Here is a 23,041-nt window from a genome sequence, read left to right on the forward strand (position 1 = left end):
TTTTCTCTCACTGATGAATAAAAAAAAAAAAAAAGAAACTCTGGTGGAAAAAGTGGAAGCAAATGCACAGAAGGAATTTACTGTACTGAACAGGCCAATAAATATCGTTGCAGCTGCTTTAACACGATGTACAGATGCATTTCTTCAGGTTACTGACGGCTAGATTTAACACAGACGTTGAGCGATATAGATTGGACCGCAAGGGTCTGTGGGGATGCCACGTTTCTGTTTTTTGTGACCACACAGACTCACCAACGGGGACTTTACAGTGCACCAGCTGCACGTGCGCCCCCCCAGGGAGTGGACTTAAAGTGGTCTTCAAAGAAGGATTCATTACTTCACTGCCGTATCTTAAGGCGGTGCAGGTTTAACTCTGAAGCATAAATTCACTGCTTTGTGGAAGTACCTTAAACCGACATTCTTTCTAATGACCAGCAGGGGGCGACCCTTCTGGTTGCAAAAAATACTACTGTACAGAAGTGACCAGTCGCTAGTTTTAAATCTTATTAATTACAAAATGATGTATTTTTGTAAATTATAATCCTTTTGTTTGTTTATCTAGTTTTTGTTTTTGTTTTTTTAAAGGTCAAAATGTCCATCTTTGATATACAGTCTATGGTCTTACACTGTTTCCTAAGAAAATAAAAAAAGTTTTGTTACTCACATCTTTTCTCCCCCGTGTTTTTACAGGAGATGAAACGTACCAGGACATTTTCCAGGATTTCACCCACATGGCCTCCAATGACCCAGACAAGCTGAACCGCTACTAGCAGTACGACTCGCAGCGGCCGTGACGCTGCAGAGCGCCGTCCACCCGCGGTCAGAAGGGCTGTTTTCACAAAAACAAAAGTTGGAATGATGTCCACTTCGCATTCACACTCATTCAGAAACGGCCCATCAAAGCCAGCGACCGTATCTAATGTAGCCAAAGCTCCCTTTCATCAGTTCGTTTTCACCAAGGCGAGTGCTTCGTTCAATTGAAGGGGAGCTTCAACAGTGGATTTTTTTTATTTTTAAACTGTGCATGTTAATAGGATGTATAACAGTAAGTAAATGGTACAGTGTTAACGCCTTTGGAAGGATTCACATAGTCTTAAATCCAATGATAATTACACTCAGACTGAATGTAAAGATGCCGTCAAGGCTATCGCTTACTTTGACTGAGTTAAATGTTTGCTGTCACACTTTGTGACGGTGAAGGACACTTATTGTTTTTTTTTAATAAAGTTAAAGTTGTGGTGCATCAGAGCTGCACAGAGAAGTAAGCCCACGGCAGACTTTTAAAGGCTCTGTTTCATGCTTTTTGTTAACTGCTTCTGCTTTTCATTGGGACTCTTTTAATGAGCTGCAGCATTTTTTTTAATGTAAGTTTTTCTTTAGAGAATCATCAGTAAGTGTATAAGTGTCCGTATGCTTTTATGTTAAATCACCACAGACGTCTACCAGTTTGGATGGTGGCTTTGAAGTGTACAGTGATCTCTGACAGCAGCAAACCCAGAATGAATTCACATGTAAGGTTAAATAGTTGATTTGACTTGATTTTTAAATGCTTTTCTTTTTTAGAAATGTAATTTCTCACAAGTACCTGCAGTGGTTTGAAAAACCATCGGTCATTATTGGGATGATTTCACTGTGTAGATACAGGCAACGCTTTATTTTATGGGTCAATAATGTTCCAGGTGTTTGTCGGTGTGACAGTGTAACGCTGTTTTTATCATAATGGCATTTTCCCAGAGTAGATCCATGAAAAACTAAAAGAAAACAGTTAATGCTGGTCAATCCTGCCATAGTCGAGTGGCTCGACATTCACAGCAGCTCGTCAGAAAAACAAAACATCCTCCTGCTGTTGTAAACCAGTCGGCTATCGATCGTTATACAAGCCCTTTAATAAGACGACAGCAGCGCGCGGTAAAATGTGTTTTATAGCTTAGCAGTTGTCTGTAACGTATCTAATGCTGCAGTCACACAAAATACAGTGGCTGTACCAAAAACGTTGCTGCGACTGTGCAATAAACTTGTTGCCTTTGAAATAGGTGTAGCTTTGAGGACGGGAAGAAGATGCTGGAGTCAGTCTGATATCAGTTTGTGATTGAATGAGGTCACGTTGGCAGTTGCATGAAATCGCTTAAATTTGAAGCAGTAATTCTTCCATAAATAACGATGTAGTTGCTGCAGGACGGCAATTTAACTGCAAAATGACGCAGGTGCTCATCAGCCTTGCTTTGATGTAGGAATATAACCACGGTACAACCAGTTTAGACCAGGTGAGTCAAGTTTCCTATTGTAAAGATGTGCATCACAGATGAGTCGCCCTCACCGCTGCAGACTGACTGTATCAACAGTTATCTGCAAACTCTCAGCAATCTGTCTGAGAGCGAATGCAGTCAGTCCGTGTCCCGGCTTTCTTTGGAGACACGCTCCCTCCCACGTGGTCACCTAAAGGTTGAGGGTATTGCACGCTTGGTCTTTGACACCAAAAAATTCAGTGCAATCAACGCACAACTGTTGGCTTTGTTTTTTCCTCTGTGCAAGGTTGCTGTTCGGTTTGGTCGTTACTGAAAAATGTGAGTTCTCTGACCGGCTGATGAGTCGCTGTTGGCGGTCGCAAAGGCATCAGATAGCTCCTTGCAGTTGCTTTGGTTGCTAGTAGATTGCAGTTGTCGCCTATAGTTTGCATGGGCGGTGTACAGTCATCCGCAAACACCGCTGAGTTTTAGTGAAGCTCGAAAAAGTGCGACACAAACTAGATATGGAAGTTGTGCCTTACCACTGACTTATCATCGTTTCATTATTTTGGTCAGACTTTTTTCAAGATTTACTACCACTTCAAAAGTACTTAGCATCTGCTGTGCAGACTTCCACAACTGTGGCAATCTGCTAGCAACCAAAGCAACTTTATATAATACGCATTTGTGGTCAATTTCAACTCACAACTGCCAGAAACCGCTCGGCAACTCATTGGGAAGTACACATTTGCCCCTGACAGCGTAACTAAAAAGCAGCAGAAAACTAAAAATTCTGAAAATGAGCATCATCTTATTTCATGGATGAATCTATAAGCAATATCAGTGCTTTTCTGTCCAATTAATCTGCTGTGTGCGTGTTCAGACCAGCTGAATTCAGCACTGTGCTGTTTCCTGCCTCTAACTATACAGAAGACGAGATTAAATATAGATCCACTGAACGGCTGTCGCTGAAGCACAGAGGCCGAGGTTTACTCAGACATGTAAATGGTGCACACAGTCTCTCATAGCTAATTAGGAGCAAACTACACCGACCCTTCAATGAAATTTGTTAGCAGGTTTTTGGGAATGTTTTGAAAATGACAGACCTGTAAACTCAGAGCGATGCAGAGTAACCGGATGTGTTAGTGAGTAATGCACCTGCTGTGAGACATTTGTTGTTTCCGTCCTCTCGTGTGTTGAGCTGAGACATTAACCCGATGGATCCAGTTTAGACGCCTCCGGGTGAGTTCAGTGAAATCTTCAAATTCGACTTCTGCAACTTCACTGATGGAAGTTTTGTACTGTGAGTTTCTGTGTTCCTCGCTTCTCCTGCACTTCACTTTGAAAGTTACACGACATACAGTCAGATGTTAATCGCAGAGGAAACCTGGGGCTGATGAAACTTGGGATACAATTCTTGTACATTTTGTACAGATGCTTTTGAATTCTCCAGAGGACTGAAGTATAAAGTTAAAGGTACTTGAATCATTAAATAAGCTTTTGTATATGCTGTTCTTTGTATCGTTCAATAATTTTAGCCCCCTTTTTTAAATTGCCTGTCTGTACACCAATATACATGTACTGTACGTTATACCTGTAATATGGAAGGATTTCAATACATACAGACTTGAGGATTCAGCTCAGTGTTGGTTCTTTTACTTTGAGTTCTTCATTTGACTTCATTAAAATCATCAAACAGCCGTTTGACACTGTTAACAGGTTATTGTACGACAGAGAGGTTTTCTTAACTCACAGCCTGCTCATGAAGAAAGAAAAAACTTTCCTTTTAAAATCAAACTAGACAACAATCCTAAATTCCACTCACGGTTGTTGGTGACGGGGGGGCTGGTCCAAGTGTGTCAGAAACTGCTGATCTGCTGGGATTTTTCTGCACAACCATCTCTGGGGTTTTACAGGGGACGGTCTGAAAAAGTATCCAGTCAGTGGTAGTAGATGGCTCTAGAAAGGCAACAGCAATCTCAATAGCCACTTCTTACATTTAAGATATGCAGAAGAGCATCTCTGAACGCAATATGGTTAAACTGTGAAGCCGATAGGCTTAAGCAGCAGAAGACCACACCAGATGCTGCTCCTGTCGGCTAACAAGAGGAGAGTGAGGCTACCATTTACACAATATTCATATGGTAGGGTCATGAAAAGCACTGATCCATCCTACTCGTGTCGTCAGTTCAGGCCCCTGCTCGTGGTGTTAGTACTGTGGGGTATTTTTTTTTTTTTAATTCAATTCAATTTTATTTATATAGCGCCAAATCACAACAAAAGTCGCCTCAAGGCGCTTCATAGATACAGAGAAAAACCCAACAATCATATGACCCCCTATGAGCAAGCACTTTGGCGACAGTGGGAAGGAAAAACTCCCTTTTAACAGGAAGAAACCTCCGGCAGAACCAGGCTTAGGGAGGGGCGGGGCCAACTGCTGCAACCGGTTGGGGTGAGAGAAGGAAGACAGGATAAAGACATGCTGTGGAAGAGAGACAGAGGTTAATAACAGATATGATTCAATGCAGAGAGGTCTGTTAACACATAGTGAGTGAGAAAGGTGACTGGAAAGGAAAAACTCAATGCATCATGGGAATCCCCGGCAGCCTATGTCTATTGCAGCATAACTAAGGGAGGATTCAGGGTCACCTGATCCAGCCCTAACTATATGCTTTAGCAAAAAGGAAAGTTTGAAGCCTAATCTTGAAAGTAGAGATAGTGTCTGTCTCCTGAATCCAAACTGGAAGCTGGTTCCACAGAAGAGGGGCCTGAAAACTGAAGGCTCTCCCTCCCATTCTACTTTTAAATACTCTAGGAACAACAAGTAGTTTTAGCACACTGGGCTTCTGAGTACCAGCTGAGAATCGTTTAAATCCTACATCCTTCCTCAGTGTTGTTGCTAAACACGTCCAGCTGTTAAGACCGCGTGTCCCATGGCTCCTTCTGGCTGGATAACACACCACCCCATAACATTACGGTGATTTCAAATGAACCGGAGATTCTCCTTTACAGCAACTGTGTGAAGCTATCATGTCAACATCGATCAAAACCTGAGAGGGATGTTTCCAGCACCTTGTCAAATCTCTGCCATGACGAATTGCAGCAGCTCAGAAACGGAAGCAGGTCCAAACCAGTACTAGTAAGGGACCTATAAAGTGATTGAAGATGTCCTTAAAAAGTTTAAACAGACAAATGTAATAAATAACAACAATACTTCAAGCCCAAAGGACTTTTCTTCTTTCTCAGGGACTCTTAAAGAGCACGACAGAGACGCTCCTCTCGGCTGTTGTACGCTCGTTATCGTCACGCTGTCTTTGCTTTGGCCTATTATACTTTGCTTCCTGTAAAGAGGATAATCTGTGATTTGAGACAGCTTGATTACAAGATAATGAAGGGGGTCTAAAACTGATTTTGGAGAGCTGAGGCCCTGAGGCTTTGACTCGTTTGTCTTCTGATGTATAATTTCAGCTTATTTGCAGCTGCTTTGTACTTCACGCTGAATGCGGGTGCCAGTCAATGACAAAAATAATCACACATGCTAATTTTCTGATTTTCAAATGCTGGATTTCGCTTATTTATTTATTTATTTTTACAAAAAACAAGTGTCAAAGAAACAAGAATTTCAAAAGACGACGAATATGTTGAAAACGGCAAAAATCCTAAAATAATTTTCTCTGTTTATGACACAGCTTGTTAATAAACATCTGTCGATGTTCCTTTGATGGTAAGAGACGCAGCTATCGTGATTTCTCTTCTCTCTTCAGTCTCTTAACTGAAAAACCGAGTTGATTTGGTTTTCCCTGGAAAATCAAAATAAAGGGTCTAATCTGTCTGTCCAGCAGAGGGAGGGCTGCTCTGGGTGTTTACTCAGAGGTTAAACACTTGACCTGAAAAAGCAGCTCAGATGGTCTTTGTGCAGGTCTGAGTTTCTTAGTTTATTAACTTTATTAATTTGCACCAGATTTGAAGGCTTTAATCCTCACACGAGTCTGTGTGTTTGGTTACTTTATCACCTAAATTCAGAGCGCATAAAGACTTCATGCTGTCAGTTGCCTTTTCAGTGAAGTCATAAATCCATCCGGGTGCCAATCTCAACACAAGTCCATTACCATGCGTCTCGGTCCACCTTTAATAATTACGGCACGTTTATTTCTGCAGCTGCTTTAAATGAAAGGCGTGCAGGCCAGTCATGCCCAACACTTCAGATGATTTATAGGCGTACCCGTGTGTGTGTGTGTGTGAGAGATAGGGAAACCTATGTGTTTAGTCTGCTGCAAACTAATGTTCCTGCTTCTTCAGTAGTGTCTGCACCACCATCATTTAACTCCACTGTACCAGACACTCTTCGGTTAAACATCTCTGAGGAACAAAGTGCACGAGTCCCTTTCAATATTGCCGCTGACCCAGGTTCACCTCGCTTCAGCTGTCCTGCCTCTTCTAAAGCATCAGCCTGCTGTGCAGAGAAACTCCTACACCTTTTATAACGCAGGGTGAAACGGTGGTGAATGATAGAAATATGCTGTTCGGCTGTCGCTGCGGAGTAGGAGGAGACTGCAGCAGGCTTTATTTGTGAATCATATTCCCAAAGTGGGCATTGTGAACTTTGCTGTTAATTTTCAGAAAGGAGTAGAAGCCTCAGAAAACTCTTATTCCTACCTGGAAGTCATGCTAGACTAGGTGGATGTGGATAGTGGCTGTAACTCTGTGCTACAGGTGACATTTCTGTTGTTTCCAAGCTGTAATTTTTTTTTTTTATGCAGCTTCTTCAGGATTAAAATCTACCACTGCACAGCTATAGCACAGGTGCACTCAGTAAAGACAAGTATTTACAGTAAAGATTCAGTAGGGTGCATTAACATGATGGCATCACACAGTGGCTGCAGATTTCTTGGCTCCACATCCATGATGTGAATCTCCTGTTCTGCCACATTTTAAAGGGGCTCTACTGGTCTGAGATCTGGTGACTGTGGAGGCCATTTGAGTACAAACTCACTGTGTTGTTCAAGAAAGCAGTTTGTGATTAATGAGATTGGTGACATGGCACGTTATCCTGCTGGAAGCAGCCATCAATAGATTTGATTCAATTGCAATTGATTCAACTGATATAAAGCCAAATCACAACAACAGTCATCTCAAAGCGCTTTATATTGTAAAGTAGAGACCCTACAATAATACAGAGAAAACCCAACAATCAGACGAGCCCCTGGGAGAAAGCTCTTGGTGGCAGGGGAAAGGAAAAACTCCCTTTTAACAGGAAGAAACCTCTGGAAGAACCAGGCTCAGGGAAGGGCGGGGCCATCTGCTGTGACCGGTTTGGGATGAGGGCAGGAAGTTGGGACATAAAGGGATGGAGATGGTCAGCTTGTAGCCTGGTACCCCATAATCACTGACCAGACCCTTTTGCATCTCACCTCTTATTAGCACCCCTCCCACTCATCTCTTGTATAGACAACATTCTTTTAGGTGGCTCTGAATTGGTTTACCTACCCACACCCACTCTCTGTCTCTGTAAACCCACAATGTCCTGGTATAAACACACCACCACAGCAAACTAAAGGAAAATAGGACTTATTTGAGTCAGCTCAAAGCAGTCCGGCCACCCTCCTTTGGCCTCTGGCGCCAGCGATGCATTTTCACCCAGAGAACTGCTGCTTGGTTAGATGATAAACCCCAGAGATGGTAGTGTGGGAAAATCCCAGTTGATAGCTTCCTGTATATTTATAAATCCCTGCTGCATGTCATTAAACTCTATCCTCTCTCTCATACTGTGGGTTTTGTCTCTATCTTATCTTTTTTCACCCTCTTCTCTTTCCCTTCAACCCCCAGCGGCTGCTCCTCCGCGAGCCTGGTTGTGCTGGAGGTTTTTTCCTCTGGAAAGGGAGTTTTTCTTTCCAGCTGAGAGTGCTCATAGGGCAGTGGTTCCCAAACTTTTTTTGCTGGGCCCCCCTTTGTTTTACAAGAAAAATATCCCCCCCACGCATGCACACGCACAAACACATCCTCCAACCACACACGCCCATATTTTGCTCCATTGCGTTTTTTTCACACCTCAAACATTTAGTAAACAATTAAGCAAATACAAGTAACCTGCGATAAATTACAGGTAGTAAGAAAATAAACTACTAACTCTTTTACGCTGCGTCCGCACCTACACGGGTGATTTTGAAAACGCAGCTGTTTCGTTCACACGTAAACAGCGTTTCGAATCACCGAAAACGGAGATTTTTAAAAACCCCTTTTTTGGGTTTATGTGTGGACGAGGAATACAGAGTTCGTCATGCAACGTCAAAGGTATGTGCCCTTTTTCACGTCACGCTGTGCGCCACGTTATTGTTTACATGAGATGAATTGCAGAATGGCAGATAGTCAGATTAACAGTATTTTGTCTCTGTCTGCAGTGTTTACATGCTTACACACACACGCAGTTACTGTCCCTTCATTTAGAAAGGCAGAGGCGTCACGTGTGATTATTTTACGTGTAGTTGTTTTGTTCCTGTGTAATAATATTCAACATTGCTGTCAATACATTTTTCAAAAATATCTCTCTGTCCAAAATGGGTTTAAAAACATAAACAGCTGTGGGATCCTGTTTGTCCGTGATTTGAACCGAGGGAACAAATCCTGGCAGGATCAGCCTGATATTATCCCGCTGTAACTTTACTGTATAAAGCGCTAACATCTCCAAAATGTCAGGAGTAGAAAATCAAGAATGTGGGATACTGTTTGTCCGTGATTTAAACAGCCCAGCGCTGCTCCCTACACAGGGAAAACCAATCCTGCAGGGAGACCTACCTCAGCACTTGTGAAGGTGAAGCCAAAGGGAAGATTTGCTTCACCAGATTTTCTAGTCTTTGGCTTAGAATGAAGTTGGTTTGGAAACATATTCAGCGATGCTTCATCTCCTGCTCTGCATTTGTGTGGGAGCCCCGTGCTGGCTACTCCTTTTCCTTTTCTCCTTTTCATGCCCCCCCCTTCAATGGCTCTGCGCCCCCCACTTTGGGAAGGTCTGTCATAGGGGATCATAGGGCCTTACCTCTAATATACTAGCTCACAGCTATGTGGATGGAGATTTTAGCATTGTGTGTTTTCCCATTAAGCCGTCAAGAGATGCTTAATCCATCTACTTGTTGCAGTTAACAAACATGACTTGATTTTAAAGGTCACCTAATGCCTGCCTATGTGCAAGGCTCACTGATCTGCAAACGTGCCACTGAGCCTTTTCCAGGAAGTCTGCGGTCTGCTCGCCTGTGGGGAAATGAAGAGCCGCCGCTGGAGACGTTACCCTCTATAAAAACACCATGTGAACAAACGCTAAGAAGGCCAAGAGCCATCAACGCTGCCAGGGACTGAACCTGTGAAGATATTCATGTTAACAAGTCACCAGGACCAGTGGTGACTGAAGACTTATTTTGTTGAAACAAGTGGAAAACGCCAGTAGAGTGAGTCATTCAGTTCCAATGCAAAAAATCCCCCAAAGTGTTGAATTAAGCAATAGGCTGTGATTGCTTCTCTTCTATCTGACACTTTAATGAAAATAACAACTGACTATTGAGGCTGCTTCTTTGAGCTGTTTTTCCTTTCCATCACATCACTTTTGAGCTTTTGCTGTGGAACAAGAGGACGATGAACAGGAAAGAAGCAGCAGCATCATCAGGGTGCTCAAATATCTGATCGCTCAGTCACATGGTAGCAACACGGTGCATTTAGGCATGGTTAAGATGAGCTCCTGAAGTTTAAACTGAGCATCCGAATGGGAAAGGCTTGCTCGTCTGATGGGATTTTTACACACAACCATCTCCAGGGTTTACAGAGCACAGTCTGAAAAAGAGAAAACATCCTGTTCTCTGAGTGAGAATGCCTTGTTGATACCAGAGGTCTTAGGAGAATGACCAGATTGCTTCAAGCTGACAGGAAGGCAACTGTAACGTATCCACTCAAATCAGCTGAGATCTGCAGAAGAGCATCTCCAAATGCACAGAAATGGTCTACAGCAGCAGAAGACCACGCCTGGTGGTACTCCTGTTAGCTAAGGATGGGAATCTGTGGCTAAAATTTACACAGACTAACTAAAGTAGAATGTTAGAAGATTTCTGCTGTGATATTTAGATGGTAGTTTCAGAACGTGGTGCAAACAACTTTAAAGTACAGTATGGATCTATCTTGCCTTGTATCAAAGGCTTCTGGTGCATGATCTGAAATCTGCAGCGACTGTGTGATGCTATGGAGCAAAATCTCTGAGAAATGTCTGCAGCACCTTGTTGAATCTATGCTACAAATACACAGCATCAAGGCGTACCTGATAAAGTATCCAATGTGCAACAGACAGATCTGTGAGTGTGGACACTGGGATCAAGTCTTCAGATGTTTAATGTCTTGTTGCGCTCTTAAATTATAACAATTTCTTTGTGTGCATTGTTTCCACTGGGACGTCCCAGTGGAAACAATGCACACAAAGAAATTGTTCTACTTAAGTTTTTCTAGTGACTTGATTTCAGTCTGCGGTGACTGTTGCAACACTTCGGCTCCACCTCTGGTTTATAAAATCTCTGGGAAACAGACCAGAAAAATAAGAAGCATGAGGCTGGAAAAGTCACGTAGATCGCATTTATTCTTTTGTGTTTCTGAACAGTGAAGCTGCCTGGAAGGATAAAATGTTTGAGAGATGCGTCTTGGCAGCCTCTGAGAAAAGAAAGCTTCTCAAACTGAAGTAGGATGAAGGAAAGCCATCGTTCCGCCAGAAATACTTCAGTGCTGCACAGAACAATTGTGGTCTCCAAATCCTCAGGCATGAGCACTAAATGTTTACTCCACCCGTGCTCACACTGAACAGACGGGGGGTTCAGGTTTCATATTTTGGAGCGGCCTTGTGCTGAGAATCCAAACAGTCCTGCCTGTATTCCCTAAATGCTGATGATGAATGGGCAGACGGCATGAATAGGCTCAGTGTTATAAGCACATGGTCATACCGCGAAATCCTCCACCGCCTCTGAATGACCAAAGGGGGGCAGGGGGTGGATGGGTGAGGAGGAGGTGGTGGTGTCTGAGGTGTGTGCAGTGATGTGCTGTACCATGCACCACCCTCACCGGCCTGCAGGTCTGCGCTCCACTCTCCAGAGCTTGTGCTTGTTTAGGTTATGTCTCCACAGCCTGCGTTCCCAGAGTGAGCTGACCCGGCTGCCTCCGCTCGATTTTTTTCCTTCCTATTATGTTCAGTTCAGTTTTCTTTTTTATCCTGAGTGAAGCTTCCCCAGAGACGGCACAGTGAGCAGTCGGGCTTTCCAGCAGCTGGGGAATACGAGCCGCCTGCTGCTGCTAGCGCAGCACCACCATCACCGTCAGGTCTGGTATCCAGCTGTTCTGACACCCAGAGGACAGCTGCAGGGAACTCAGGGGTGCAAGGGTGCTCAGCCTGTGAGTGTTTAGGCAGTGGGAGGAAAGAGGCCAGATACTCATTGAATTCCCAAAAGCAGCTGGGAGCAAAGTAACCAAGCTCTTCCCAGTAAACAGGTACTGGTGCGGATATTTAAACAAGATTCACTGCAAGAAAAATCCAAAATCAGGACCTTAATGAATCCATGCTTCTTGTACTGTCTTTGCAGTAAATCCCGAGCCATTGGAGAGCAACATCACAGTACATTTATTGTTTAATCCATTAGATTAAAGACCAATCCATGAAAAAGGGTCGAGGCCTGTTGATTCTGTAAACATATAAACACACACACTGTGATGTGTCTGCTTCCCTGATATCAGAGTATTTGTTGGGAGGAAAGCCCGTGTTACGAGTGGGGGTAACCCCACCTCAGCAGATCAGGATCCAGAGCTTCATGCAGTTCTCATCAGCTGTGGAAAGTGTGCTCGGAGAGGGTGATTAATCAGTGAAGTGTTGCTCAGGGATGAAATGCAGAGCCGAGACTTGCTACTTGTCCTGCCCAGCTGTTGCTGACGGTTTCCAGCCATGTTGGAGAGCATTGTATAACTCTTGAAACTGTTTTGACATGAGTCACCTATTGGGGTCCAGCAGGGCCAAACGAGTATCAACACGGTAAACTTTAGTGGATCGGGCATGGCACGTGACAACGAGACCCAGAACTTGCTGTACCCACACGGGTAGCCTGTGCAGCAACCTGTTAATTTGCTCAGTCGGTCTTTCTGCGCTGAGTCGTGGTTCATGCCAACTGCACTTCTTACACAAGATTTCTTGTAAACTCCAGCACTCTAGCACTTAGGTGAGCTCTTATCAAGCACGGCCTGTTTCTGTAGCTGACACTGAAAAATGATGCAATTTTGTGAAATTGCTCAACTGCACATATGGTGCTATGAAAGCCTTTCATAATTTCTTAGTTTTTTTGCATATTTGTCACACATCCATGCTTCACATTATCAAACAGGGTTTAATATTACACAAAGATAATCTGATTAAATACAAATGTACTGAGTAAAAATGATGATGTCAGTTATTAGTCAGTTACTCACTACAGCCTGTACATACTTATAGTTATAGAATATTCACAACATACTTCATACCGTGTACATTATAACATACCATAATAGACCCATTTCTGTAATATACTCACATATCTATATTATTGCTAATATATATTGTAATATATCTATATCACTAAAGCACTTCTGGATGGATGCAAACTGCATTTCGTTGCCCTCTACCTGTGCATGTGCAATGACAATAAAGTTGAATTCTATTCTATTCTATTCTATTAAAGAGGAATGAACCATTCGGAGGTGGACTTGCTGGTGTGTTGTGGATCACAATCCTGCTGCAGTGTGCTTGAGTTTCAGGGCTCAAACAGACTGTCAGGATTTTCTGTCAGAGAGCAAAATTCATGGTTACATCAGTTATGGCACGTCGTCCTAAAGCAGCAAAGCAGCACGAGACCATCACGCTACTACATCCATGGGCCTTTTCTGAAATGCTGTGTTAGTTTTATGCTGGGACTTTATGATGAGACTCAGACCTTCCAAAACACCAACTTTTGTCTCATCAGTCCACAGAATATTTCCCCCAAAGTCTTGGGAGATCATCGAGGTATTTTTGTGGCAAATATGAGACAAACCTTTGTCCTTTTTTTTGGTCAGCAGTAGGGATGGGTATCGTTTAGGTTTTATCCGATACCGGTGCCAAATCGGTACTTTTGAAACGGTGCCGGTGCTCAAACGGTGCTCAAACCGGTGCTTAAAGAATGGAGAACACAAAATTGGTCCAAAAACCTCTCATGTTCAGCTGGTTTTTTGTAAAAAGATAACAATGTTAGCCTTTTCTGCAGCTATGGGGCATATATGGCATCACTCTTGGCTGGAAGCAGTGCTTAAACAATGGAAAAAACACAAACTTTGTCCAAAACCTCTCATGTTTAACTGTTTTCCACTTTTTCTTTGGTCATTTTAGCCTTTTTAGCCAGGGTGAAGGGAGCATCTGCCATCAAACAAGAAGACAGCCGCATGTAGCTATGATGATGTTTGTTAGTTCACTTTACATGCATTAATGTAATAACGTGGTTAGCCTACTCAACGTAAATTAGCTACTCACGCAGAGAAGAACGGCTGCTGCATCATCATCCGTCATCATTTCTGCTACACTGGCAGGGCTAGGGGCCAGGACTCTCCTCTTCGGGTTTTTTGGGGGATGTTGCTAACTCCGGGTCAGATAACAGGCAACCCACGCACAGTAGATGCGCTCGGTGTGAGGTCTTGCAGCAAGCTATCAAGTACGGCGCATTTCTCGGCTTTTAACAAAACGCTATGCGTCGCCAGGTGTTTCATCGGATTCGAGGTGTTACCTCCTTTGACAGTATCACAGTATCAGCTTAAAGCACTTGTTGCTGCTGAGTTTGCATCTTTTGCTGTGAAGTACAGCCAGACTTTTGACCGCTTCGCCTTGGGCATTTTTAATCTGTAGCTCTGCATAAAAGAACGCACGTACCTGGCCCCGCCTACTATCCTCGGAAACGTAAAATGATTGGCTAGAAGTGTATCACAGCTCAGGAAAAAAAGCACCGAAATAAAGCACCGAAATGTGCGCTGCTTTTCGGTCTGGTTACTACCGTTTATGTCAGAACTGGTGCCATGGACACCGGTACCCATCCCTAGTCAGCAGTGGTTTTCTCCTTGGATTTCTCCCACGGACGCCATTTTTGCCCATTTTCTCTTTTGTAGTTGAATAATGAACTCTGACCTTAACAGAGGAGGGGTGAAACAAAGTACAAATACTTTGTTACCGGTGAACATCCAGGGAGTGGACATTGAGATATTGGACTCTTATAGGTACCTGGGTGTTCACCTGAATAATAAACTGGACTGTAGCCACAACACTGATGCTCTTTACAGGAAGGGTCAGAGCAGACTCCACCTGCTGAGGCGACTGAGCGTTTCTAAAGACTTTCTATGACTCTATGGTGGCATCTGTCATTTTTTACAGTGTTGTATGTTGGAGCAGCAGTTTATCGGCAGCTGAGAGGAAGAGGTTAGATAAACTCATCAGGAAGACCAGCTCTGTTCTGGGATGCACCCTGGACCCAGTGCAGGTGGTGGGAGACAGAAGGACTCTGGCCAAAACAACTCCTCTGATGGACAGAGTCTCCCACCACATGCATGTAAATGTTGCTGAACTGCAGAGCTCCTTCAGTGACAGACTGCTGCATCCTCGATGCATGAAGGAGCGTTTCTGCAGGTCCTTCCTCCCTGCAGCTGTCAGACTGTACAATCAGAACTGCTCCCAACAAACATAGATGTTTACATCAGCGTTGCAACTTGCACTAATCAACCGAACAACTACTACTATTATAACTTGCACATTACTTTTCTCAGTTTATATATGCTAACTTATTGGAAGTTACACGTTTACTTTTTAATGCACAGGTACAATACACAATCTGTACTTTTCTGATTATTCTAAATATTCTTAACTATTTAAACATTTTTCAGTGTCCTGCTCTGTTTGCACACTACACCCTGGGTTTACCACTTATCTGTACTTTCATTTTAATAACTGTACAGTAGTCTGATTTGGTAACTAATGTCCATGATGTAAAAATTGTGTGTGTTTCTGTCCTGTGTCCTGTTCTGTTTGTATATATGTTTGTATATATATGTGTGTGTTTTTTGCTGCTGTTAGAACCAAATTTCCCCTTGATTATCCCTATAATAATCCCTATAGATCATTAGATTATTCTATTCTATTCTATTCGATTTGTTACTGTACTTAAGTACAATTTTCAGGTATCTGTACTTTACTTGAGTATTTATTTTTGTGACTCACTACATTTTTAAATAAATATCTGAACTTCGTGTACATGTAAGTCCTATTTTTAAAAGTCAGATATTTGTCGGTTGTCGTTTGCCCCGCTTTGTTACCTCAACTGCAACTCCCTTTACCTGGGCCTCCAATCTGCCCTTCATAAACTACAACAGCGGCACGCCTTTTAACTGGTACTAGAAGGTTTGATTCCATCACCCCGATACTTGCTGACTGGCTGCCCATCAAATATCGGATTGATTTTAAGATTTTATTGCTTACATTCAAAATCGTAAATAATGTTGCGCCGTGCTATTTAACTGAACTTCTCAGCCTGTAACTTCCAGGAGAGCATTTCGACCATCGAGTCAAATGCTCTTGGTGCAACCTCGGTCCCGGCTGAAAATCGTACCTTTGCCATTGCTGCACCGAACCTCTGGAACAGTCTCCCAGCTGATATTCGCTCATCGGGATTGATTCAGTCTTTTAAAACACGATTGAAAACATATTTAATTGATCTTGCATTTTAGATTAGTTAGTGATTTATCGCATGTACACGTTGTACTTTTATTGCATTTGTATGTAATTTTAAAGCTACTGGGTTTGTTGATATTTCTGCGTTGATTTTACCTAACCTTTACACTAGGTGTGAAATATTTCTTTTAACACAGTACTCACGGGTTAATTAGTGCTTTGTTTTGTCTGGAAATGTATCTGTACCAATATTTAATTTAATTTCATATTTTATTATTGAGAAGCACTTTGGAGTACCTCTGGTCTTTTAAATGTGCTATATAAATAAAGTATTGATCTGCACATGATGTGAAGTAATTTTTTTTATTCATGTGCTGCAAAACAAACTGAGGTATGCTAACTTTGTATTATTACTTAGAGTAGATTTTAGAACCTGTACTTTTTCACTTTTACTTGAGTAAAGAAGGGGAATCAGTACTTCACCTGTTACTGGAGTATTTTTAACACTAGTATCTGTACTTCTACTTTAGCACATAAGGTCTGTGCTTGGGATTGAGACCTGCAGTTCTTTAGGATTTGTTCTGGGTTATTTTGTGACTTCCTGATTGTGTCGTTGATGCACTCTTGGAGTAATTTAGGCTGGACACCCCCGGGAAGGTTCACCACTATTCCAAGTTTTTCCATTTGTAGATAATATCTCTCATTGTGGTTTGCTGGAGTCCTAAAGCATCAGAAATGGCTTTGTGGCTTTGTTTCTTTAGATTGTGGCATGATGTGTTACTTTTTGATGTGTTGTAGTTTTTTCCCCTTAATAAATAGTAAAATAGTCAGATGTCTATTCATATTAATGTACAGAATTCACCTGCTTGCTGCTACTACTGCACATTCTACTGCACATTCACCCAGTGTATATACTATATATATATATATATATATATATAAATAATATGTGTGTGTTCCTCCTCTACACCCCCCCCCCCCCAATTTTTGCACATGTCGAGGAGCGTGTCAGGCTACATTTCACTGTGTGTTATACTTGTATAACTATGCATGTGACAAATAAAGAACCTTGAACCTTGAACCTTGAAATAAAACGATCATTTAAATTTTTTAAAGATGTTTTATAAGTAAATATGACAAATATGGAAAAAAAAAATCAGGAAGGGGGCAAATACTGCATTATGGCATTGTAGCTTTTTACTGTTCCAAAATGTATTTAATTTAAAGCCAAAAAATGTAATTAATGAATTCAATGTAATCATCAAAGTCAAACAAAAGTAGTAATCTGAAGAATGAATCATAAACAAAGTATTTGGTTGAAATAAGGAAGGGAACAAAGTAGAAATATTGCAATATTAAAAAACCCCGGCACAATCATTAACAGAGACACAAACAACACATCAATATGGACAACATGGCTGAACTGAACAACAACCAGGTGGAGAACGCTGCTCATGTCATTGCAAAGCAGTTGTGTTTTTGGCATTCATGTGCTGTCAGTCTAACACATACCGTTACTTTATACGGTTCACGTTTACAATTTGCAGATCAGTGCATACTTCAGACGCAGTTCTTTAATGTCCAAAGTTAAATCCTTTGCAAAAATTTCCCGTTCACTGATGATTTTTGTTTTAAAAAAGAATTAAACCTTCAAATCAGAGATATTTATGATCAGTTAGGTGACAGAATTTAATTTCCTCGTTGATTAATTGATGACTGGCTGCTTCTGGCTTAATTTTTAAACCCTAGCATTGATTTACAATTTTCCCTTTTCTCTTCAAACCGACATTAGGCAATGGAATAAATAAGCAGGCACAACACAGTTACACTGTTTATGAAAGCCAGCTGCGATTATCATTGTTGGAGGTCTTTCGCTTGCACCATCAGAGATAGAAGGACATTTATGAGCTGCAGGCCGCTGAGGCCAAAATCCACAACATCCCAGGTTTGTCCAGTGTGAACATCCGGAACGCCATCATGGACCACCGGCACATCACTCGCTGGCCATTTAGTCCAGCCAAGAACTGTGTGGTACCTCGGTCCCGTCCGCTCACAGACCAGACCGACGAGCTCTCTCCGGTGGGTCTGCTTGTTTGCTTTAACAGCTTGCTAACCCTGCATCCTTTCATCAGCAGTCACCATCGCTGCATCCACAGACGATGACTTCATGCTCAGTCAGCTCACTCTTCTCCTCTTCCTCAGCAGCTGGTTTACCAGTTCGCTGACAGACATTAACTTGGACTGCATGAATGGGGATCACTTTTTCCTTGTATGGTTCTTTGTAGTTGTACTCATCGAGGAATTCAGAGCTCCAGACTTTATTCCACACTTTCCCAGAGGTCAGAGGAAATTTTTGTTGTTGTTGTTTTGTAAGCACAAAGCCAAAGGTTTGAGCCTCACAATGACTGGTTTTAGTTTCAAGTAAAAGAAATATAATGATAAGTACAGCCCAGTTTAAGTTTAAGACCACTCGAAAAATAGCAAAAAAATCTTATTTTGCATGGTTGGATCTTAACAAGGTTCCAAGTCGAGCTTCAACAAGAAATGGGAGTGAGACAAAACATTTTTTGAGCATGCAATTTATTGAAAATGTTCCCTTTTTAAATGTAGTCGGGTTGTTGAACTGCACGCCATCGCTGCTGAGGTAGGACGCAGAAAGAGTTACTTGGAATTTCTTACATGATCTTAAAGGGTTATGGAACAAAAACGTCAAGTGGAAGACCCAAAAAAATTTCACCAGCACTGAGCCGTCAAGACGATCCTCGACCCAAATTAAGGCCGTTACTGGTGCTGACTGCAGCCCCGCAACCATCGTCTTCAAAGGCCTCGTCTCCTTGAACGCCACAGAACCGACCGTTTGGACAAGAGAGCACCAAACATGTGACATTGAAAGGTGGAAGAAAGTTTTATTCTTTGATGAGAAAAAATGTAACCTTGATGGTCCTGATGGTTTCCAACGTTACTGACAGGACAAGCAGATCCCACCTGAGGTGTTTTCTATGCTCCACAGTGGAGGGGGCACCATGGTGGTCTGGGGTCCTTTTTCCTTCAGTGGAACAATGGAGCTTCAGGAGGTGCAGGGGGGGTCAAACAGGCCCTCGTCTGTGTGGTAGCGACTGGGTTTTTCACCAGGACAGCGCTACAGTACACAATGCCTGCAGGACAAAGGACTTCTTCCAGGAGAATAACATCACTCTTTTGGACCATCCCGCATGTTCCCCTGATCTAAATCCAATTCACCACTTGGAGAAATGTTCCCACTGCCGCAACGAATTTTTAAAGTGATCTACAATAACGGAGGAGCTGTTCATTACTGAGTTCATGTTTGGAACTTTGATTTCTGTTTTGGGGGCTTTACAGGGTTTTTTTGAGGCGTGGTCCTAAAATTTTGATCAGCTGTCAAACAGCTTGTTTCAGTTTAAGCTTGTTTTCAATAAATTGCATAATCATGTTTTTATGTCTCACTCCCTTTTCTTCTTGTTGCATGTTGAAGCTCTACTTGGAATCTTGTTAAGATCCAAACATGCAAAATATGTTTGTTTTTTGTGCCATTTTTCAAGTGTCTTAAACTTTTTTATTTATTTATTTAAGTGGAGAGAACAAACAATGTTCTCCTTCTCACACTGTAATTACACAGCAGTGTTAGAGCTGTATTATAGAGTGTATAACCTCCCATTCTTAGCTTGCAGTTTTTGAATATCTTGTATATTTTTTTTCAATTATTAAGTATTACACCTGTACACCTGTAATACCTGCCAGGGGCGATTCTAGAATCAGAGCTTTGGGGCTGCTGAAGCACCTGATACCTGCTAATATCTCATAAACATTAGAGTTAATAGTAAATGAATCTATCTGTATCTCTATTGCGACACTTGTTTTTATACTTCTGCTGCATGCTATGACAAATCAATTTCCCCTCTGGGATTAATAGAATTTCTCTGATCTGATGTGAATACAATGTAAGACGGGAGGTTTGAATACTTTATAATACAGCCTGCACCTCCTAATTATAATGTGGGAAGAAGAAAATGATTTGCCTTTTTTCAAAATCCCTCAGAGGCCTTCATAAACTAAAACTAAAATCATGATATAATATTTTTAATTTTCAGACGCAGAATGATTGTGAAGAGTCACTCGAAGAAGCGTCACATAAACATCTGTGTTTTGCCTTCGTTTTTATTAAATAAATGATGGCATGTTTTGTAGTTCTTCTGAGGCTGCCCTTACCTTATTTGAAGATCTGCTAATGTCCTGATGAGAGCGTGGGCTTTGTGTCCCTCACAGCAGGCATGTTTTCATGCTTTTTACTGACTTCCAGCACTTTGAAAACAGGAATATTTCCATCGGGAACAGCTAACGATGACGGGAAGCTTCAGAGTATTCCCGTGTAGGTGAGAAAATGATTTGAATCGGCTGTTAGATTTTAAGGGAAAGAACCTGAGGAATGAGGAGGAAGTGCCTGCATCAAAGAAAAAGTATGAGAAGAATGAAGTGTGGCGTTGAAGAGGGGCATATGTTCCATCCACAAACTGACATAAATCTCATCCCACCTGTGCTTCACCAGGACATACGGGAAGTGAACGCAGCAGCAGACCTCATCTCGTCTTTGCTGTAAAAAAAAGAGGTTGGGGGTGGAAAAGTGGGGGAAGAGTGTGCAGTGTGACTAATCGTTCTCTCCTTGTACCGCATCTTCAGGAACGCCATCCTCTAATAGAAAGCTGTGGATGTGATGGAGCAGGTCGAGCTCTGCATCCAACTCGCATGCTGAGCGATGGCAATGATGGATTTGGTGGTTAAGGTCAAAGTTAGACCTCAGTGCGAGGAAAGATTGAGAAACCGTGTGGAAACTTGTTAAACAGCCTCCTGTGACAAAGTATCTGGGAATGTGAGAGGAGGAACTGATTAGACTAAATGTCTCGCCAGAATGTACATAGGCTCTGATGGGAGTGGACAAGCAGCAAATCATATCTGGATACACTTTTCCCCCTCCACCAGTCTTACACACTCCGAGTCAAAAGAGTGGATTTCCAACAAGACTTCATGCAGAAAACGACTGCCTGCGCTATCATTTCCCAGAGGATTCCCAAACCACTTTCCACACAAAGCTTCATTTACCAAACACAATCACACTGGTGAAACTGGACAGTTAAAGATCACAAACTTGATCTGTGTTAGAGAACAAAAGGAACCTTAAAATTAAATATAAACTCAGTGGCCTCTTTATTAAGTACACAGTGTTAGCACTCTTCAGACCTGCCTCACAGACTCAACGTGGAGCTGGAAACTTTGTCGGCTGCACATCCCAAAGGTGCTCGATTGCATTGATATCTGGTGACTGTGGAGGCCATTAGTGTAAAAGATACACTGTGACAATAAAGGGATGGGCAGCCACAGGTCTCAGGTGGGTTGTGGCATTTAGTTGCTACCACTGGGCCAAAACGTGTCATCTGAATTTTGCAGTCCTCAGATCAGTTCCCAGTCTTCTGTTGTCCCATTTTGGTGAACCTGTGTGAACTGTAGCCTCAGTTTCCTGTTCTTAGCTGACAGGACAGTGGCACGTGGCATGGTCTTCTGCTGCTGTAGACTCAGAGATGCCCTTCTGCATATTTTGGTTGTAATGAGTGGTTATTTGAGTTACTCTTGCCTTCCCAGCTGACCTCTGGCATCAACAAGGCAGAGAACTGCCGCTCACTGGATGTTTTCTCTTTTTCAGATGGTTCTCTGTAAACACTAGAGATGGCTGCGTGGGAAAATCCCAGTAGATTCAGACCAGCCATGTTTACAATCATTTAAATCTCATTTCTTCCCCACTGTGATGCTCAGTTTGAGCTTCAGCAGGTCATCTTGACCATGTCTACATTCCTAAACTGCAGTACTGCCACATGATTGGCTGATTAGATATATGGATCAACAATCAGCTGCACATTTGTACCTAATAGTGTTTTCTCTAGTCTCGAGTCTGCCTAGGAAGACAGCTGCACAAACTGGAAGTTTTTTATTTAATGGTTTTTGGTTGATGTATTCAATATGAAGAACAACACGGGTGAAAAATAAGTGTTTGATGAAAAAGGAATGAAATGCGATGACTTGTCATTGAGTGAGCGCTGCTGTCTGTTGTTTCCGGGGTTCCCAAAAAACAATAATAACTTGTAGTTAAGAGAAAATGGCTCTCTAAACTCTGACAGTTTAAAAAAAACTAAACAAAACCTCAGACACAAAGCTCCACCCACCTGCTGCTCAAACCTTCTGTTTGTGAGGGGCAGCCAATAAGAAAAATGTTTGCTTAAAGGGAGAGGAGCTAACACAGCTTGTTTCAGCGGCTGCACTGAGGCAGAGTATAAATAATGATTATTCTGAACTGTGAATCGTGTAAAGCTACTTTAGCAGAGTCCAAGAATAAACACGTGAGGCTGAAAATGTCTAACAGATGTTTGTTCTACATTTCTATTTCAGCCATCTGAATGAGATTTCCTGAGGGAATATAATTAAAGGACTCTGTACTTGATTGATGGTGCATCTTGTCTCCAAGTCTCTGGGCTGTGGAAAGGAACGGATTTTCAACACACGACTCTGATATCCTGCTGTTCCTGTGTCAGCGGAGCATTCCTGAGGTTAGCAGCTGATCCGTGGATCAGTGCGATTGTTACGGATGTTTAGGGACACACAAAATTTCAGGTTTGTCAAACAATCAAGCAGTTACACTGATTTAATTTAAAACAAACAAAAAAATAAACCCAACGAAAAAGTGTTATTAGGCGACATAAACCAGTGGGGCAACACTTTATAATACGGCGCATGACTAAGGGCATTACTAGCCAAGACTTCAATGTATTTTATTTGAAAGTACATGTGAAAGTATTACATTAGAATACTATAAGTAATTCTAAGTACTGCGTGACATCCTGGTAATTTCTTACATTGTAAGTACGCTGTACTTCTTGGGTGTGGGCCATATTATGGAGTGTCCTAATCTTGCCTAATTTCCAGGTATTTTACAGGAAAGGTGACAAATTATACTGCAAGTAATTGTAAGTTACTGTAAGTATGTATGGCGTAACACATTTTAAGTAGTGCATAATTACCTGGTGATTTT

At 42.1% G+C, this 23,041-nt stretch overlaps 1 protein-coding gene across 1 annotated transcript in view; it reads left to right on the plus strand.

The window, feature by feature from the left end:
* The window catches only part of LOC113037124 (arf-GAP with coiled-coil, ANK repeat and PH domain-containing protein 2), a 48,392-nt gene extending 44,529 nt beyond the window's left edge, over positions 1 to 3,863 (plus strand). Inside the window, exon 26 of the mRNA XM_026193828.1 lies at positions 691 to 3,863. Coding sequence (XP_026049613.1) covers positions 691 to 770 — 80 coding nt within the window. The 3' untranslated portion in view covers positions 771 to 3,863. The remainder of the gene's footprint in view (positions 1 to 690) is intronic.
* Positions 3,864 to 23,041: the final 19,178 nt, after the last annotated feature.

Source organism: Astatotilapia calliptera, chromosome 15 (genome assembly GCF_900246225.1).
Source record: "Astatotilapia calliptera chromosome 15, fAstCal1.2, whole genome shotgun sequence".
Lineage (NCBI taxonomy): Eukaryota > Metazoa > Chordata > Actinopteri > Cichliformes > Cichlidae > Astatotilapia > Astatotilapia calliptera.